The sequence below is a fragment of the Eumetopias jubatus genome, unplaced genomic scaffold, assembly GCF_037043125.1.
Source record: "Eumetopias jubatus isolate StellerSeaLion01/CBP00866 unplaced genomic scaffold, mEumJub1_p1.0 scaffold_16, whole genome shotgun sequence".
NCBI lineage: Eukaryota > Metazoa > Chordata > Mammalia > Carnivora > Otariidae > Eumetopias > Eumetopias jubatus.
The window spans coordinates 27,423,253-27,441,627 of record NW_028274822.1 but is presented as its reverse complement, the minus strand read 5'-3'; the positions used below and the strand labels follow the sequence as shown (position 1 = coordinate 27,441,627).

The 18,375-nt window shown below is 46.4% G+C and overlaps 1 protein-coding gene across 2 annotated transcripts in view; it reads right to left on the bottom strand.

Moving 5' to 3' along the window:
• The window catches only part of LOXHD1 (lipoxygenase homology PLAT domains 1), a 149,147-nt gene that overhangs the window by 96,806 nt on the left and 33,966 nt on the right, over positions 1-18,375 (bottom strand). For both annotated transcript variants that reach the window (XM_088019417.1, XM_028098420.1), the window contains exons 5-8: positions 17,933-18,031; positions 13,238-13,386; positions 4,229-4,352; positions 1,704-1,954 (exon numbers count right to left, since the gene is read on the bottom strand). In XM_088019417.1, the coding sequence (XP_087875543.1) occupies positions 1,704-1,954; positions 4,229-4,352; positions 13,238-13,386; positions 17,933-18,031 (623 nt within the window). The remainder of the gene's footprint in view (positions 1-1,703; positions 1,955-4,228; positions 4,353-13,237; positions 13,387-17,932; positions 18,032-18,375) is intronic.

The following is an 18,375-nucleotide window of genomic DNA, read 5'->3' as shown; positions in this document are numbered from 1 at the left end:
CTCATTTCATGCCAGGATCAAACATGTCAAGGACTAGATGAGAAAGGAAAATTAAGGGCCATGCCCCTCATGAACATATACACAAAAATTTTATATAAAATCTTAGCAAACCAATTCCAGAAACACATAAAATTAAAATCCATTATGACCAAGTTTGTCTTGAAGAAATTCACAGTCGGTTTGCCATTAGAAAATACAGTCATATCGGGGCGCCTGGGTGGCTCAGTCAGTTAAGCGTCTGCCTTCAGCTTGGGATCTGATCCCAGGGTCCTGGGATTGAGCCCCACAACAGGCTCCCTGCTCGGTGGGGAGCCTGCTTCTCCCTCTCCCTCTGCCCCTCCCCCCCTGCTCCTGATTGCTCTCTCTCTCTCTGCACTCTCTCTCTCAATAAATAAAATGTTCAGGAAAAAAAAAAGAAAATGCAGTCATATGATTCACCAAATTAATAAAAGAGAAAAGCCTTATGACTATTGCACTAAGTGCAGAAAAAGCATTAGATAAAATTCAACAGTTCATAATAAAAACTTTGAACAATACAAAATAGAAGAGTATTTCCTTAATCTAAGACTGTCTACCAAAACCCCCAACAATCATAATTAACTAAATAGAACATTAGAAATAGTTCCTTTAAAATCAACAACAAAACAAAGATGTCTACTATTAACCCTCTGTTCAGCATTGTACTGCTCATGTGGTCAAATAAAATATAAATTAAATATAAGCTTTGGAAAGAAAGAAACCAAACTGTCATCATTCACAGACAATATGACTTTCCATAAAGAAAATTCCCCAAAAATCTATAGACAAATCATCAGAATTAATTAGAGTTTAGTAAGATGGCTGTTTGTAAACTCAATGTACAAAAGTACTTCTATTTCTACATCAGCAACAAGTAGTTTAAAAATATAAGTTTAAACAGATATCATTTATAATAGCAACAAAAATTGTAAGGGCTCTATGAATATATCTAACAAAGACATGTAAGACCTTTATCAAGAAAAATATAAAACTATATTGAAAAACATTAAAGGAGACCTAAATTTTAAGAGGTATACAATGTTCATAGATACAAAAAATATCTAATAAAGACGTCAATGCTTCCAAATGGATCTATAGATCCAATTGAATTCTGTTCAACACAGTTCTTCAGGGAACTTAGCAAGAAAATTCTAAAACTTCCATGGAAAGGTTAAAGGTCATGAATATTAACACATTCCTGAGGAAAAAGAATAAGAGAGAGAGAGAGAGTGCGAACAAGTGGGGGGGTGGGGCAGAGAGAGAGGGAGAAGTAGACTCCCTGCTGAGCAGGGGGAGGCCCATGTGGGGCTCAATCCCAGGACCCCAGGATCATGACCTGAGCCAAAGGCAGATGCTTAACTGAGCCACCCAGGAGCCCCCCAAATACTTGTTGACTGAGAGATTTATAAGCTGAAGTGAAACAACACCAAGAATCGGGACAGTTTATAACTACCAGCTAGCACTTGCATTTGGCCCTTGGATGCATGCACAGAACAGCCCTCATTCCTGACCATAAGCAGAACAAGATGGATGGGCACGTTACCAACCCAACTGCCCAATGAAAGGGCCTGCCCATGTGCTCTGTCATTGGTCCAAAGGAAGTAGGAAGCAGGAAGCAGGTCAGCATTTCTCTTTGCAAGTTAAAGAAGAGGGGCTGATGCCCACCCCGGGAGGGCATCCCTTACCTTCTCGCAGTACCAGCCTCTATTGACGCCCACATTGCTGTGCCCGATGGAGACCCGACTCAGAGGACTGAGGAGGACAGCCAGCTCGATGTGGAAGATGTCTGTGCGGCCACGGTCAAACACACCACCTTCCAGGAAGATTTTCCCACTGTTCTTATTCCCTCTGGCCCCATACATGACCAGGTAGATTTTGGATTTGGTCCCAGCCCCCCGGACATCCCCAGTGAAGACGGTGACCACATACGAGATAGCTGGTGTAGAAGCCACAGGGGAGGAGAAAGTTAGTGCCAGCTGGTTACAAAATCCCACCCACACTCTCCTCTCCCCGGCTCCAGCCTCCCTAGACCCTCCCTCCTCCATACATCCTCATTTCCCCCCTTTCCTCCTCCCCAAGATGACATCCAGTACCCCTCTCCGCTCCATGTTATCTGAGTTTCGGAATAAACTGCAGGTATTACTATAAGAAGCTGCCAGCCCTGATTACAAAAACTAACAAAGAGAAGGCAGAATTTGAGTTGGCTAAGAATAGTACTTGTTATTAACGTTAATTACCACGTGCCTATTATTAATAGCTGCCGGATGAATTCTGTTATGTCTGATTTAATTATAACCGTCAACTCCATTAATGGAGATTTATATTCAAGGCTATCTGATTCATTTCACTTGCTCTTTTGCTCATAACTTAAAAAGACAACTTTTAAGAGAGGGCACTAATGTCCTCCTTCGCTGCCTGACGTGGTAGGGTGAGGGAAGGAGACAACATTGTGGTTGGGCCATCAAACTGGGGTTTGATCAGTCAGGAGGCAAGATGAGGACATGAAGTTCTGGGCAAGAGCCAGCAAACGGCGATTAAGCTCTGAGATGGGACTGAGTAAGAGAATACACTGGAGGCAAACATCGAAACTCTGCTAAGGTCTGGCCTCCCCTCATTTTGTCCTGGAGTTGAAGGCAATGGCCCTTTAGTCCTTGTCAGTTCTCCCGAGCTCGCACACACCCCTCCACCCTACCCCCAGCCCCACCTTCCACCCCAGAGCCCAGGGAGATGAAAATCCCAAATTTTCTTTGGAGCTATAGCACATGCGGCTCCGTGGATGCCTTTTTCATTTATACACTTACACCTTCCTTTGTTCAACAAATGCTGATTGAGCGCTTACTACATGCAAGGCCTCAGGGAGACCATGAAGATGGGAAAAAGTGGCCACTGCCCTCAAAGAGGGGCTCTCCAGCTCTACTTCTCCAAAACACACAGACCTGGGACATACGTCCACAGCCCAGGCTACCAGCAATGCCCAGCCCTCGCCGGCCATTTCTCCTGCTCCTCTACCACTGGGGCAAGTAAGAGTCACATGGTGAAAGGGGTCATAGCAGACCCACTCTGGTATCTGTTTTTAAGTAAATACTTTGCAAACTTCAGTTACAAATGACGTGTGAGGTTGAAGGGTGTTGGAGCAGAGGAACACTGGATTTCCTAACTGAGAGCAGTCATGGTCTACGTACGGCAAAGGAAGGGAGTGCTCTATCCACAGGAGGAAGGCAGGGCTCAGAGGGAGTGGCGGGTAGCACAAAGAAGAGAAATGGCATCACAGGCTGAGGAGAACGATGTTCTAAAGATAAAGAGAGAGAAAGAGTAAGACCAGCAGTGAGGGGAGGGGAAGGCATGGCTGAGGTGGGGGGGGCAGCTGAGCAGAAGACAGGTGGATGAGGCGGGGCGTAGGTTCAGGAAAGAGGGACAGGTGTATGGATGAGGTGGAGGGGGATGGGTGGGGAGGTGGAAGTGGGGAGATAAGATGTTGAAAGATGCTGCCAAGAGCTGGAGCTAAACTGTAGAGCAATTTGCATACTGCGCCCCAGAACTTGGATGTATTCTCTATGCAGTGCCGAGCAACAGGAGGCTATGCAGCAGAGCACCTTCTCAGATGTGCACATTCACAACACTGATTTTCTCGAACATCCATGAACTCTCATGCTGGGAGTTGCAGGTTTTCTGTGGAATTCACACAGGGTAGAGATTTAGGTGGCAGATCAAATCCTAGATCTGTCACTTACCAGCTATATGACCTTGGACAGGTCTCTTAACATCTATGTGACTCAGTTTGCTCATCTGTGAAATGGGAGCGTTAACAGTTCCTATGTTACAGGGTCACTGTGGGGATTAAAGGAGCTGAAATGGGTCAGGTGCCTGGCAGAGGGCCCGGCGTATAGTAAGCACTCAATAGCAGGAGGAGTTAAGAGCAAATCCATATTCTCATAAACGTCCACATGGAATAGGAGTTCACATTCCAGCTTCATGCAGCGGAAAACTTCTTTTGCCCTGGGAAGTTAGTATCTGCCCAGGGGCATCTCCCCACCTCCTCTGGTATCAGCAGAGCCCCAGGCTCCAGCCCAAAGGGACAGAACACTTTCAAGAGCAGGAGGAGTGGCTGGCTCCCACTTGATCACAGGCCTCCAGGCCCACAGATGAGAACACGGAGCCTTGGGCAAAATGAAATATCAGCCAATCAGACTTCCCCCTTCTCCAGTTCTACCTGTGGTCTCAGCTCCGCCCACTAAGATATCCCTTTGGATTTTGCCATCATCTTCGTCCAGGGCCAGCCAGCGGTTAAGGGGGAAGTCATATTTCCTTTTGTTCCCAATATCTTCAATGATAATCTGGGAAGGAGAAGAGAGGGAGGGAATGGCCAGTGTCATGGAGGGCTCACCTGGTGATCGAATCCCTCCACCACTCGAGTGCACTCTGAGAATACACTCTCACCTTCCTGGTGGCCCACTAAGCTTCTTACAAGGACACACCTGGTGCAGAGCACTGAGAGGCACATGGGGATGACTGAGCCACTCTTCCCTCTTCCATTACAGATCATTTAAAAAACTCAATGCAGGAAATTTGGCAGGATGTGCCCTGTGAGACCTGGGTGTGAAGCCTGGATTTGTGGACCACAACAAGAGCATCATCTTCCCCACCTGCTGAAGGGTTGGGAGAGGCTGGACTTCGGCCCTAAACTTCTTGGTGAGGAGCAGAGTCCACACAAAGAGAACTACGAGCCCCAAATCAGGCACACAGAATCCTGGGATCTGGTGATCAGGTCCGAAAACATCAGTCACTGACAGGGAGGATAATGGAATCGGCCATTTATGAAGCTTCCCGCAGGGCACCCACATGTGAGCTAGGTTGGAGAGACTGAGATAAGGGGGTCTTTCAGAGTTTACGGAGAAGCCGAGGGGCTCTCCCAAATGTCCCAGGACCCCAACTGAAAACCTACTCTAAGATAAGCAGACTGGTCAATAACTAGAACATGCCCTCCACTCCTAGCACTGTGCAGACAGAAGCATCTGCGGACACACAGGGTAAGCTGGAAAGTGGACATGTCTGTGCAGGTGTTCCCAAGACTGCCCGAGAGAAGGGACTCTGATTTCAATGAAAGACTCATTTCTTAATATCCAAGTGTCTGCAGTGTGTCAACAGGGCACACATGGGCTGCCTGAAGGCATCCCACCTTGTTCTAATCCCATGTTCGTATAGGAACCTTCTGGGCTAAGAACAGTCTTCCTGAGGACACCACTCACTAGCGGGGAGCCAGTGGCCTACGCCAGTAACTGGAAGCCACACCAGGCTTCTCTCCTCAGATAAATCAGTATTCCGGCTTCGGTATATAAATCAGTCCCTTGTGAGTTTGGTTGGTGTGAGTCACCCTTCAGAGCCTGCTGATTTGGTTGTCTGTACTTCTCAAGCTGAGTGCCTGGACACCACTGTGGCCCAGCCCAGAGAGTCTTCTGCCGCCGAAGTCCAGCCTCTCCCAACCCTCCTATCTGCACATTTCTCTGTGGCTTTCATCTCCGTGTTAGGGGGAGATTGGGGAGTCAATGACAAAGGTCTGAGGCTTCAACCTGCCTCCTAACCCCCCTTACTCTGATGCTCACCGAGTTGGAAAAGCAAAGTGAAGGAAGATAGGACTTGGTTTATCAGACAGGCTATCAAGTCTACTAATAAAACCTAGATGTACAGATTCACCATCTCTGTCTTTAAATGTTCACAGACGAGTGTGCCAGCCATGGTTTCAAGAGCCAGAGCACCACCCTCACAGCCCATGGAGTCCATCAATAAAGGGCCTTCCACTGGCCTAGTGTCTGATGGAAATTCCTGACCTGAGAAGTTTAGCTAATCTGAAAAATAAAATGTGTACCATTCAATACCCCTACAGGACAAAACTAGCTGAATCACAAAGAGACGATATTTGAAAAATAAATTTTTGAATAACAACCAAGACGCTAAAAACTAGATGTTCCAAAAATACTAAATACAAAGAAAGGCCGAGAGAGAAGATAAAAGCTTAAGTACTGGTACAGAAAGTATGAAAGTCCATGGACAGTTCTAGAAATTTTCCAGATGCATATTAAACTGTGTAAACAATTATCTGTGAAAATTCGTGGCCGCAAGGTCTGCAAGATGAGGCTGGAGGAAGCCGGCTCCCCGAGAGCCAACTATCTGGGAGCACCTCTGGGACGCACACCACAGCGGGAAGGAGCAGAGGTGCAGGCAGGGAAGGAAATGACCGAGCGCTGCAGTACAGAGAAACTAGCCGGGGAGAGGGGGCAGAGGGTTCTCCCAAAGGCATTCTGGCCTCTGCTGACATGGGTCCTGGCTGACTCAGGACCCCTGTTGCTCAGAGGGGCATTCCCAAGAGTCCCTTGTAAGACAGGAGGGAGCAGCTTTCCCACTTCTGTTCACAACCTCCTCAGACAGCTCTGAGTTTTCATGGAGTTCCTTGTAAGACTTCAGGACGTCTCAGGAATGGTTTTTGCTAACAGAATGAAAGGTTGGTGTTCCAGCCAGAGTGCTGCTTCACAGATTCTGTCGTTACGGCAGAAACCATTGTAGAAGAAGACTGGGGAAACAGAAACCCCCTGCCCCATGACTGAGAGCAGCACACGCCTGGAGAGAGAGAGAGAGACAGAAAGAGAGAGAGGGTGTGTGTGTGAGAGAGAGACAGAGAGACAGAGAGAGACAGACAGACAGAAGCAATGACCAAATAAAAAACAAGAACCATTATCTCCTGGGGGGAACACCCTCCATCGGAAGACAAGCCCCCAGGCAGGGCTCGCCTTCTCAGAGGCGAGAAGGAAAGCCGGGGTCACAGGCCCCCGGAGTGGTGAGGCCTGTCCACGCTGGAGCCCGCTGTCTCAGCAGCGACAAGGACACAGCCGAGTCAGAAGGCAAGACCAGCCAACGGGAAAAGCCAAGAAGGTTACACTATCCTGAAGGAGAGGAGGAAAAGGTGGAGCGGCCAAGTAGGGGTCCTCTCTTCCCTGTTCTTTAGACACACCCAAATGATCGGGGGCCTTGGGGATTTCATTTCCGCCGGCCCCCCACCCCTTACAAGGGTAAACACACGGGCGTGAGCACATGGAGCGGGGCCTGGAGTCAGCAGGTTTTAGATCGATGTGGAGCGTCAGCTGTGATTCATAGCAGCTCTCCGCGCTCTACATTGGGAGAACTTCCACCGATTTTATATAACCTGAGGGGAACAGAGGCCCGTTCTGTGCAAAACTGAACACACACAGAACAATGTGAGGAGGATGAAGGGTCTCCTCCCTCCTGCCCACGTGCCAAGGTGCCCAAGATACACAGAGTCTGGGGGGGGCCCATGAAGGGTGGACCCGCTGTGTACCAGCCACCACAGCAGGCAATGCACGTAAAACAAACCTCTGCCTTCAAGGAGTTTTCAATCTTCCCTTTAAAAATGCATATGGGTTATCCAGTAGAAGTGGCCCATGACCTGTGAGCAGCCATCGCGACATTCCCAGAGCCACTGCTGAACTGTGCCTTCCTGTTAGAGTTCTAAGATCATAGGGCAAAGGGCAGGCAAGTTTTGACACAGAAGAAAAAAAGGAGGAAGACTTTTGGAGCTTATGAACCCACTTTAAAATAAATCTCACCATCTAGGAGTTAGCAGGGAAGACCTGGACTCATGGAAGAGTGAGAGAATGTTCTATGGGGGAAACTGAGGCCCACCAAAGGAAGGGGAGCTCTTCTTGTCACGAGGCTATCCTTAGCCCCAGGCTCCAGGTCTCAGTCATTACACTGAAAAACTCTGTCACATAATATAAATAACTGTAAACGGCAGCATCTGAATGGTGACACCCTAACATTCTCTTCTTCCTCCGCACCTCCTCTCTGAGCCCACCCACACACCTACTCTCTCATCACCACCTCTGACCACTGCTCCACCTCAGTCAATAAAGACCTCTGACGGCTTATTATGATCAGGATCTGGAAAGGTCCTTCCCACACCTACCTCCCTAATATTATTTCCCACTTCGCAGTCCTCTGAGCCCTGTGCTCTGGCCCAGAGCTACTCAGTATCCCTGCCCTACCCTCCGGCTCCTCCTCATCTGCCCACAGGAGCCCTCCTCCCTGCCCCTCCTGGCAAAACCCTACCCATCTTCATGGCCCAGCTCCAGTGGACCCCTGAGGCCCCGAGAGACATAGCTCACCCCCACAACCTTCATTTGTACCTTACTCAAGTCTTTTATCTCCTCCTGTTTTGCATTAAACTCAGGGTAATTCTGATTTCTGGTCTTCACACCAGGAAATTTGGTCTGATCCACGCTACTCTAATTGTGGGACTCCCAAGACAGAATGTTTGTTCATTGAAAGCAGGGCTGTCCCTGGAAGTCTGGGATATAAGGGTACGGCAGGTATGATTATTTTAGGGACTTACTCTTTTAAGGAGCAGAACAGTGTTTATCATAACAGCTGCATTTGGTAGCCGCATAAATGTTTGTTGAGTTTTAATTGGTAATGGGAGGACACACTGAGCTTCTTGACATCCCTGAAATCAACTCCACGAGCCCGTCTCCTCGTCCTGCCAGGGCCAGTGCAGTGGTGCAGGCTGCGCTACAATTCCCAGCTGCACGCAGCAGGCGATCTCCGCATGTGGACTGTCTTAACACGTGACATCGTGGAGGGAATCCAGACTGGGAGTCCAGAGGACCTGAGGCACGTCCCAGGCCTGCCACTGAAGAGCTGCAGGGCCTTGGGCCAGTCTCTTTACTGCAGCAGATGGACCAAGGACAGGACCCACTGGTGCATGATGTTCCATCTTGTGACTATTGCTCTTCCTAGGCGGTCTTTGAACTGCACAGACCATTTGAGTTGATCAAGACTGTGAGCTAACCAGACGTGGGGGCCCAAACCCTGGGTGGGGGCAAGAGCTGGGGGTGGGGAGGATGCCAGCCCTCCAACTCCGGGAGAGGGAGAGGCAGGGAGGAAGGGGTGCGTGGGTGACCTTGAAGCCCATCTGCCTGGGCTGAGAAGCACACATGGGCAGCCGACTAGAGGGGCGACCACCTATGAAGGAGTTAATTATACTGGATTTTAGATTTATCCCACCAAGCCCTTGAATGTAAATACCTAAGGAGTGGTTGTCATGTGGAAGTCCAAGGCAACCAGCCTGGCAACTTCGAGGACCAGGAGCACTTACTGTGCAAGTGTCAAATCTGGAAACATGGCCAGTTCAACAGCCCCTTTAATTGGCGTCCCTAGGGAGCCGAGGGCCAGCAGATCAGTCAGAGTGAACTGAGGAGGGGCAGCGCGAGGTGCGAGGCAGCGGAGGCAGGGGAGGCGGGACGCCGGAGCTGGCTGCCCATGGCGTAGTCACAGACTGCCTTCCCCCAGCCTCTGGCTTCCAGCTTGTACCCACCCTGCCTGGGACCTAAAGCCTTCCTTCCTCCCTTCCTCAGGAAAATAGCTAGGAAATCCAGGCACAATGGTCTACAAAGTGCTTGAGTTAATTTTTTGTCTTATCCCCAGGAAGCATTTTGGTTTGGCTTCAGGTATAGGAATAGGCTGTTAGGAGGTTTTCAGAAAGCAGCGAAACTTGGAGAGGGACAAACCGCCTTGGTACTGGGGGGTGGACGGAGTGGGCAGGTAGGGCCCTGAACTCACCCCTGCACATGATACAGCCGCAAAAGGAATAACCAGCCTCACACTGAAAGTAGCCTGCCTGGCCTTCTGGTTCAAAATAGTGTCTGACTAGCAAATAAGAAAAGAAATAGGAAAGAAAGAAGAAGGGAGAGGGGGAGGGCGGCAGGAAAGGTGGAAACATCATTCCAAAGAATCAGAAGAAAAGCAGAACTCTGCCAAGGGCCTCACACAGCATACAGTACAAGGATTCAGGGAAGCGGGCGTGCTTCGTGGAATACAAGAAGATTTGGTCTTTACGAAATAGGACTAAACATCTTTAAGGATGGCAGGGGCTGCACGGAAAAGGCAAAAGGTGATATTAAAAGGGAACTAGGTTGAATAAGGAAAGGTATCAAGAGAACCAAAAAGCAGCAAATCTGTCAAAGTTCTCACCATCCGGCGCGTCCTTTAACCAACTCCTGGGAATTTATCATAAGAAGTAATCTTAGCTGTGCATAAAGATAAACTACAAGGATGTGGGTCACTGCCCTCTTTATAGTATCGGAATGCTGAGGAAAAGGATGTTCAACAAAAGAAGATCGGTTTAATCAGTCCTGGTGTATCTGTGCACTGCAACACTAGCGCACTCACCAAAAAATTACATTGTAAAACCTTCATGGCATTTTATTTAAATAACATGGGGACATTTGCATACTCTGTTTCAAAGTGGAAACAGAGCAGCTCGTAAAACACTGTTTACAATGACCCCGTTTTATAAAAAATGATATATGTATATTAATTCACAGAAAAATATCCGGAGGATATGTACCAAGATATGCTCACTGATTATCTCTGGGTGGTGAAATCATGGTGGTTTAGGTTTATCTCATTTTGTGTTCATGTGTATTTCCTAACTTTTTACAATGACTACGTATTACTTTTATAGGAAGGAAAAAAATAATAGAAACATTCAGAATTAAAATGCACATTGACAGGAGAAAGGAAGGGACCTGGTAGTTTGGAAGAGTCAATCAATGACGGGGTGGCAGAAGGTGATACGTTCTCACAGGATGCAAAGCACAGAGGCAGGAAGGGGCCACAGGAAGCTGAGCACTTTGCCAAGCAGAGAACGGAGATCCTATAAATGGCTGATTGGTGCTCCCGAAGAAGAGGCCAGAACAGATGCCATCCAAGCAAGAATCTGGTATATCATAGGAGATCTCTTTCCTGAGCTATAAATAAATAAATAAATAAATAAATAAATATCCTTTGCATCAAAGACTCATCATGTCCCTGAGAAATTAAAAACAAAAGCAAAAGGAAGGGCGGGAGGGTAAGGGGATGAGAGTATAAAGGAACTAACATAGGTCCCCCTCTTCTAGACTTTTTATTATAAATATAAAGAAAAAAATTCTGCAAGGATTCTGGCTGGAAAAAACAAAAACAAAAACAAAATAAAACAGATCATCTTGAAAGAAACAAAAATCCCCTTGGCTTCAATATCAAATTTCAGAAGGCAACGGAATGCAATTTCCAACATCTTAAAGGGAAAAAAAGAAAAGGAAAAAAACATGTTCTCACTCTGCCAAGCTGTCCTTTCCTTTGAGCATGAAGACAACAAAGGGGCCTGTTCTGGCGTGCAAACCCGCCTTGTTTGTGAAGTTTCTCGAGAGAGTGCATCGGATGAGTGGGCCCGTGTGACCAAGAAGGAACCTGACCTGGGGGTGGGAGGTGCAACTGCAAAACCTTGCCAAGGCCACACTCAGGCTCTGGGGTGTACCTTGCAGCTCTGTGCACTAACCCTGGGTCTTCACTCAGACTGTGTTCCTTCCCAGATGGAGGAACGTGGCTGCAGTCATAAAACACACCTGTCTCTTCTCCTTCCTCCTCCCTGAGGACACACCCCTGCCTGCTCACTGGCTACTTAGGGTTCTGGACTCCTGCCCCATTTCTTCGCCAATCCAAGCAGCATTTAGCCTCCTGGAACCCTGTTCAGCACCAGGCTTGCGGCTCTTAAAACCAGGGAAGCCCCCTCCTTTCCAAAGGAACCTTGGCCACTCCTCACTTCACCAATTCATGCCCCATTCCAGGCCAAGAGCTGGGGTGGTGCCCTCAAGGAATGTCCAGCCTAGTTATGGAGAGGAGTGCGGCAGACATGCGAGGATGCTCACTCAGCCCTTTCCCAAGCACCTTCTTCTTAGCCTACTTCTACTATAAAGACTGGAAAGCCAGCCACTTGTCCTACTTTCCACTGTAGCTAGGGTGACCACACAACTCATTTCTGACCAATGAAATGTAGGCAGAAGGCCCAAGGAGGGCATTGTGTCTTTCAAAATAAAGCAAGGCTTGCCAGGAAAAAAAAAAAAATGGTTTTCCCCTTTGGTCTTCCCTTCTCTTTCTGCCTGGAACACAGATAAGATGGCTAGAGATTCAGCAGCCATCATGTGATCATGAGGCAACAAGCTGGGGGATAAAAGCCACAGTGCCCAGGATGGTGACACAGCAAGACAGCAGCTGTCCTAAAAGCAGCTGTACCAGCCCTGAGCTGACCACATCTGGATTTTGTGTGAGATGAGAAAAATAAGCCCTGGTTATATAACACTGCACTTCAATCGTCTGACAACTGCCGTCAAACACTGCTGATATAAGAAGGTAATGAAGTTAAGCAATAACAAAACCTCACCTATCAGGCAGCCTCATTCTGCAGTCAAATTGTTATAAGTCAGAGTGGTTTCTGTTTTAAGCAATAAGATCTTTTTCAAAATATTTTTCAAATACATATTCTATAATAACCTTTCCCTATCCTTCTGTAATGAGCTGAAATCTACTGATAGCCTCATGAAGGGAGATATGTGGGATTGTAGCCCATTTTCTAAGTGACCTCAGACTTCTGTGGATTTTGAATATTCTTTTGGCTTTTTATATCTTCTTCAGAGAAGAAGAAGAAGAAGGTCCCCATTACAGTCCTCAATAGCCCTACCTAATACGATGACTCTTTCCCTCTCTAGTCTTTTGCTGTAGGTTTTAAGTTGTAGGCAAGAGTTTGCTAGAAGAGATTATAATGGGCACTAGGCTGAGAGAGAGTCTGAGGGGTCTTGACTTCAAAATCAGCGCAAGGCAAGAGAGAGCCAGAGGCATGAGCTCTCCTCACAAACTCTGAACCAGATAAAGGTTAGTTCCTCAGAAGCCTTTTTGTTTTCTTCTTGCTTCCTACCTTCGTCCTGGGTTGGTAAGATTATGAGGCACCTAAATGCAGATGTTGCAAGGCAACAGCCCAAGATAAGTCACAAGAAACCTTATGATTTAGGGTCCAATGAATGCCCTAAGCAGGCAGGGTTATAAGCATTCACGGGAGGGAGAGGTTCTGGTGGGCCAGAGTCAGGGAGAGCTTGAGTCTTGCAGGACGATGAGGCCCTGGCTACTTTTGGATGGGAGCCCCGGGCTTTCTGGGAATGTGGTAACATGTGCAGGGCCTGGGAGGCTGGGAGTCAGGCAGCATGGTTGGCCAGGAGGCTTTGGCAGAAGAGTGGAGACAGATAGACCAAGAGAGGGAGGTTCGGCTGAAATACGCCCTCTGAAGAGCCAGAATTCCCCGCCCAGGCCACAGGGACCACAGAAAGGCAGCCGAACCTACCTTGGACAGGAACCAACCTGCAGACCCGCCCTTGTTGTTGTGGCCAACATTGATCTTCATCAGCTGCCCCAGATCCGGAGCATCCAGCATGAACTTGTCTTCAGCTCCCCTTTCAAAGTTGTCCTTTTCATTTTCCAACCTACGCTCCCCTGTATACACACACAGGTAAGAAACTTACAAAGGAGACCAGAGGAGGAGAAAAAACCCACTTCTATCTCAGCTTAATGCTCTGCCCACTGGAGGTGGGTCTCGAAAGTCCACAAGGTGGGAGGTGGTGGGGGGTGGGGCAGGGACAGGTGGTACATAGTAGGTGCTTTCTGCCCTTCCACTCCATTTTGCTGTGAACCTAAAACTACTCTAACGACAATGTTAAATTTTTTTAAGAAGTCAACCCTGAGATCTCTGGGCTCTGTAAATCCCTCCAACCTCCAGTCAAGGGAGAAGCTTGCCCTGCATGTGGCTCGTGCCCAGGTCCCATAACTGGGTTTCTGCTTTCTGCCTTAGTCTAGAGTTCCCATTCTGGTAACCCCATGCGCACCCCCATCCTTAGAGCTGAAGTCCTGCCTGGCTTGTCCCAGCCTCTTATCCTGAACTGGGAGCATAGCCATGGAAGTTGGTCCAGGGCTGTGCTGGGCCCCTGACAGCCAAGAGATGTCCTTAGGCCTGCCTCCTTTTCTGGAAAACAGCAATGACAGCTACCATCAGACATCCTAGTTCCTCATAGATTTTTTTTTCTTTTCTCTCTATTTGTCACCACAATCCAAGAGGGGGTATTATTAATTCTGTCTTGTGGATGAAGAAACAGGCTTAGAGAAGCCCGATAACATGCCAGAAGTCACGTGGGTGATAAGCACATCGTTAGGATCCATTCTAACCTGTTCTTTCTACTTTGCAATTTTCCACTATTATGTCCCCAAGCCTGCAGGTCATATTAACACTTACAGCCCCACCTAAGCACCAGCTTCGCACTTATGCCATCCATTTGCTTTATTTCCTAAAATTTAATTCTTTACATCTTTCTACATTTTGAAGTGCAACCATTCAAACCCTATAGAAAGCAGTATAAGACACCCATACACCTACCACCAGATTTCAGAGGCAGAACAGGTGCTAACACTCTGCCTAATTGGCTTAGACCTTTCTCTTTTTTAAAGAAGAGATGACAAGTAGGTCTAAAGTCTCACTGGCCACCCGACTCTCCTACTCCCTCCCCCAAATAAACCCCACCCACAAGCGACCTGTATTGTCTCCGTGAATTTTGGTTTGCACGTGGACGTATTCATAGAGAACATGTACTATTTTTTGCACGTTTTAGAATTTACAAGAATAACATCACAGTGCATATCTTTCTGTCTCAGGTTCGTCATCCACACAGCGGGGATGTGAACAGCACCACCGCATAGGGTCCGCTGTGAGGATGAACCGAATGGGTCCCCACGAAGTGGCTGCCCGAGCTAAGCGCTGTGTTCATGAGGTGCTTCACGTATTCTGGGAATACGTTGTAAAATTTATACCAGTTCAGAATTATCACATCTTCCAGGTTAACTGTTCCTTTCATCATTGTCTGATATATTTTTTTATTTCTAACAAAGTGTTTTTGCCTTAAAGTTTAATTTGGCCAATAATAATACAGCTGTGCCACCTTCTTCTGTGTTGTTGATGTGCTCCTGATACACTTCATTGCATTCTCTTTATTTTCAGCCCTTCTGCATCCCATGTTTAAGCTGGATTTTATTTCTTTTCATTTAATATGAGAATACCTATCCTTTAACTGATGAGTTTAGTTTATTTCTATTTATTGTGATTATTTGTACATTTATTTTATTTTTTTATTATTAGCCATACTTTTTCTTTGCTTCTCTTTCCTCATTTCCTGCCTTCTATTGGATTGGCTGAGGCTTTATTCCCTCTACTGGTTTAGAAGTTATACATTTCTTATGGGGGGGTTACTTTTACAATTTTAATATGCATGCTTGACTTATTGAAGTCTAAAGTTCATCAATACCTATACTCTCCTATCGCTTGGGGATGAGCTGTGACCAAGAACTTAATTATATTTAAACTTTCATTATTTACCTTCCTTCTCAAAGATGATCGTGTTCTAGTATTTTGGGTCCACATTTTCTCATGCCCTGATGATAGTCACTATCAGTATTGTTTACTATAGTCAATGCTTGCTTAGCTTTGTTACATCAGTACCAATATTTTTGCTCAATTATTTTCTTGCTTCACCTTTCTTGTGGGTATGATTTCCTTTTTCTTAAAGTATCTTCTTCAGCGGCTGTTTAAGTATAGGTCTATGAGTGGTAAACCCTATTTTTCTTTGCTTGCATGGCAATTCAGTAATTTTGCCCTCACTCCAGAATGATAGCCTAGCTGGACACAGAATTCTAGACTGATATATATTCTTGCTCAGAACATTAAAGCTATTATTCCATGAACTTATGACCTTGTATAAGGAGCTTATAGGAATTTACTATCATTCTAATTGGTTTTGTAGAAGATGATCTGCCAACTCTGGTTACCTTTAAGATCTTTCTCTTTGCACTTGGTTCCCCCACAATGTATCTAAATGTGGATTTGTTTTCCTTCATCCTGCTCAGTGACTCCTTCTGTCACTTGAGTCTGAAAATTCATGTCTTTGCTCAATTTTGAAAAAGTTTCAGCCATTATCTTTTCAAGTATTTCCTTTCACCTATTCTATTCTCTGTTGGAACTCCTGTTCAACATCCATCAGAACTTATTCTGTCCTTCATGAATCATGACCTCTCTCATTTGTATTTTCCTCTTCATGTCTCTGCTCTATTTTGTTCATATTTGTGTTACAGTTCATAAGTCTCTATTCAGTGGTTTCTAATTGTGTTGTGAAACACATGCATTAAGTGTTTATATTTAGTAACTATATTTTTATTTCCTATATTTCTGTTTTCTATACTTTTCATGGTGCCTTGTTGTTTTCTTCAATTGTTTTGTTCCTGTCTGTAGTCCATTTAAACATATTTAAACTACAGCTTTTCTCAGATTACTCTATTATCTGAAAAATTTTTTTAAAGATTTTATATATTTATTTGACAGAGAAAGACACAGTGAGAGAGGGAACACAAGCAGGGGAAGTGGGAGAGGGAGAAGCAGGCTTCCTGCGGAGCAGAGAGCCCAGTGAGGGGCTCGATCCCAGGACCCTGGGATCATGACTAAGCCGAAGGCAGACGCTTAACGACTGAGCCACCCAGGCGCCCCTATTATCTGAAATTCTTGAGCATTTACTCTTGACTGTTGTGTCCACTGATGTTTAGTCATGGGGGATTATGTCCTTGAGTGTTTTGTAGTTTCGGAAAGTGAACTCATCTCCAGTACCTTATCTTTGGGAATCTCACGCAGTCTTGCAAATGCTTCTGCAAGCACCAAAGGTATTACTGGCATGGAACGAATTTTCTGTGCTTGGGGGAGGGGAGGTCCCCAAACCACACTTGTAGTATAAAATCAGATGTCAAGCCCACATGAGTGCGAGCAGAAGGTATCAATTTCTCAACAACTCTGTCTTTTTAATCTAGAGCTCTTGCAGAGATAAGGTTATTGTACTGATGAGCCAACTTTTTCCTGACCTGTTTTTTTCACTGAAGATGTTCCTGTGAACCTTCAGGGCTCCTGGCTTTACCTGCGGTTCTAATTTTGCCTATTTTGCTTCATGCAGGACACAATCTTATTTTCTGACCCCAAGTGGGTATGGAAATCTATCCTGTAGATTGTTGAACATGAAAGGTCCCTCCTTCCAAACGCCATAGCACCAATTCATACCTAATACTTCTGTTTTTTTTTTAAGATTGATTTATTTATTTGAGAGAGCGAGAATGAGAGAGAGAGAGAGAGAGAAAGAGTACATGAGAGAGGGGAGGATTAGAGGGAGAAGCAGGCTCCTCGCTGAGCAGGGAGCCCAATGCGGGACTCGATCCTGGAACTCCAGGATCATGACCTGAGCCGAAGGCAGTCGCTTAACCAACCGAGCCACCCAGGTGCCCCCTAATACTTCGGTTTTGAGTTCCCTCTTCATTTCTGGCACCTGGAGATTTCTCTTTTTGTTTCTTAAGCTCAGCAATGCATTTTAAATTCTTTAATATATTGCATCCAAAATTCGGATCTCAGTAGCTTTTCTGACTCCTCTGTTATTTCATTAACTTGGAGGAAGCAGGAGAGAACCACCTGTCTCAGTTCTACTGGCCTGAATGTCCTCCCAACACTTGTAGCCATGCTTGCGTCTTCAGTTCTTGCTTCACCTATGAAGACAAGTCTAATGATCTATCCCTGGCTCCATTCTACTCTGCACCAAACCACTGCACTGAATCAGGCCATGCCCAGCCACATTCAAAATATAATGCAAGATGGCCACGGAGCTGAAGGAGATAAAGAAAGTAAGAATGAGTTCCTTGGTGATGTAAAGCTTGGGTCTGTTCATTGTCTAGGAGGAAGGACAAGTTTAAACAGACCCAGACCAAACACCCTATTCTGAAAACACATCACACACATGGATTTTACGAGATGGGCACCTGGCTGCCCAGGGAAGGCCATGAACAGCCACACTGCAAGCAGAATTGCAGCTCAACAGAGGAGACTGGAGCTGCTTTCCTCTGCTAGGCGTCGGGGGAACAGCCCACCTAAGAAGCAGAACTGGGCACAGCTTGGGAAGAAAGGATTTCTTACCTGTGTCTCCATACTCTCCAAAGATATTGATGAAGACGTCAGCATCGGTCCCCGCCCCAATGACATCACCGGTATACACCCTGACCTCATACTTGTTACCTGGGAAGGAGGACAGAGAAAGCCTCGGCTCGTTAGGATCCTGAAGAGAGAACAACAAAGGCCCCAAGGTAGCTACTACACCACCCACCCTTCCCTCCAACAGAGCCTGAAGTATCACCATTGCTGTCAAGAACACGGTAAGAAACAAGCTGCCTGACATTGGTTCCAAATGGTCATTGCCAGTATCTATGTGTAGCAAGTTAAGGCACCGCACACCTTAAACTTAGACAATGTTACATGTCAGTTATATCTCAATAAAGCTGAAATAAAAAGTCAAATGGTCATTGCTAAATGGTGTGCGCAGCATAAATCAGGTAGAGGGAACTTCTGTTTTTATCTACTAA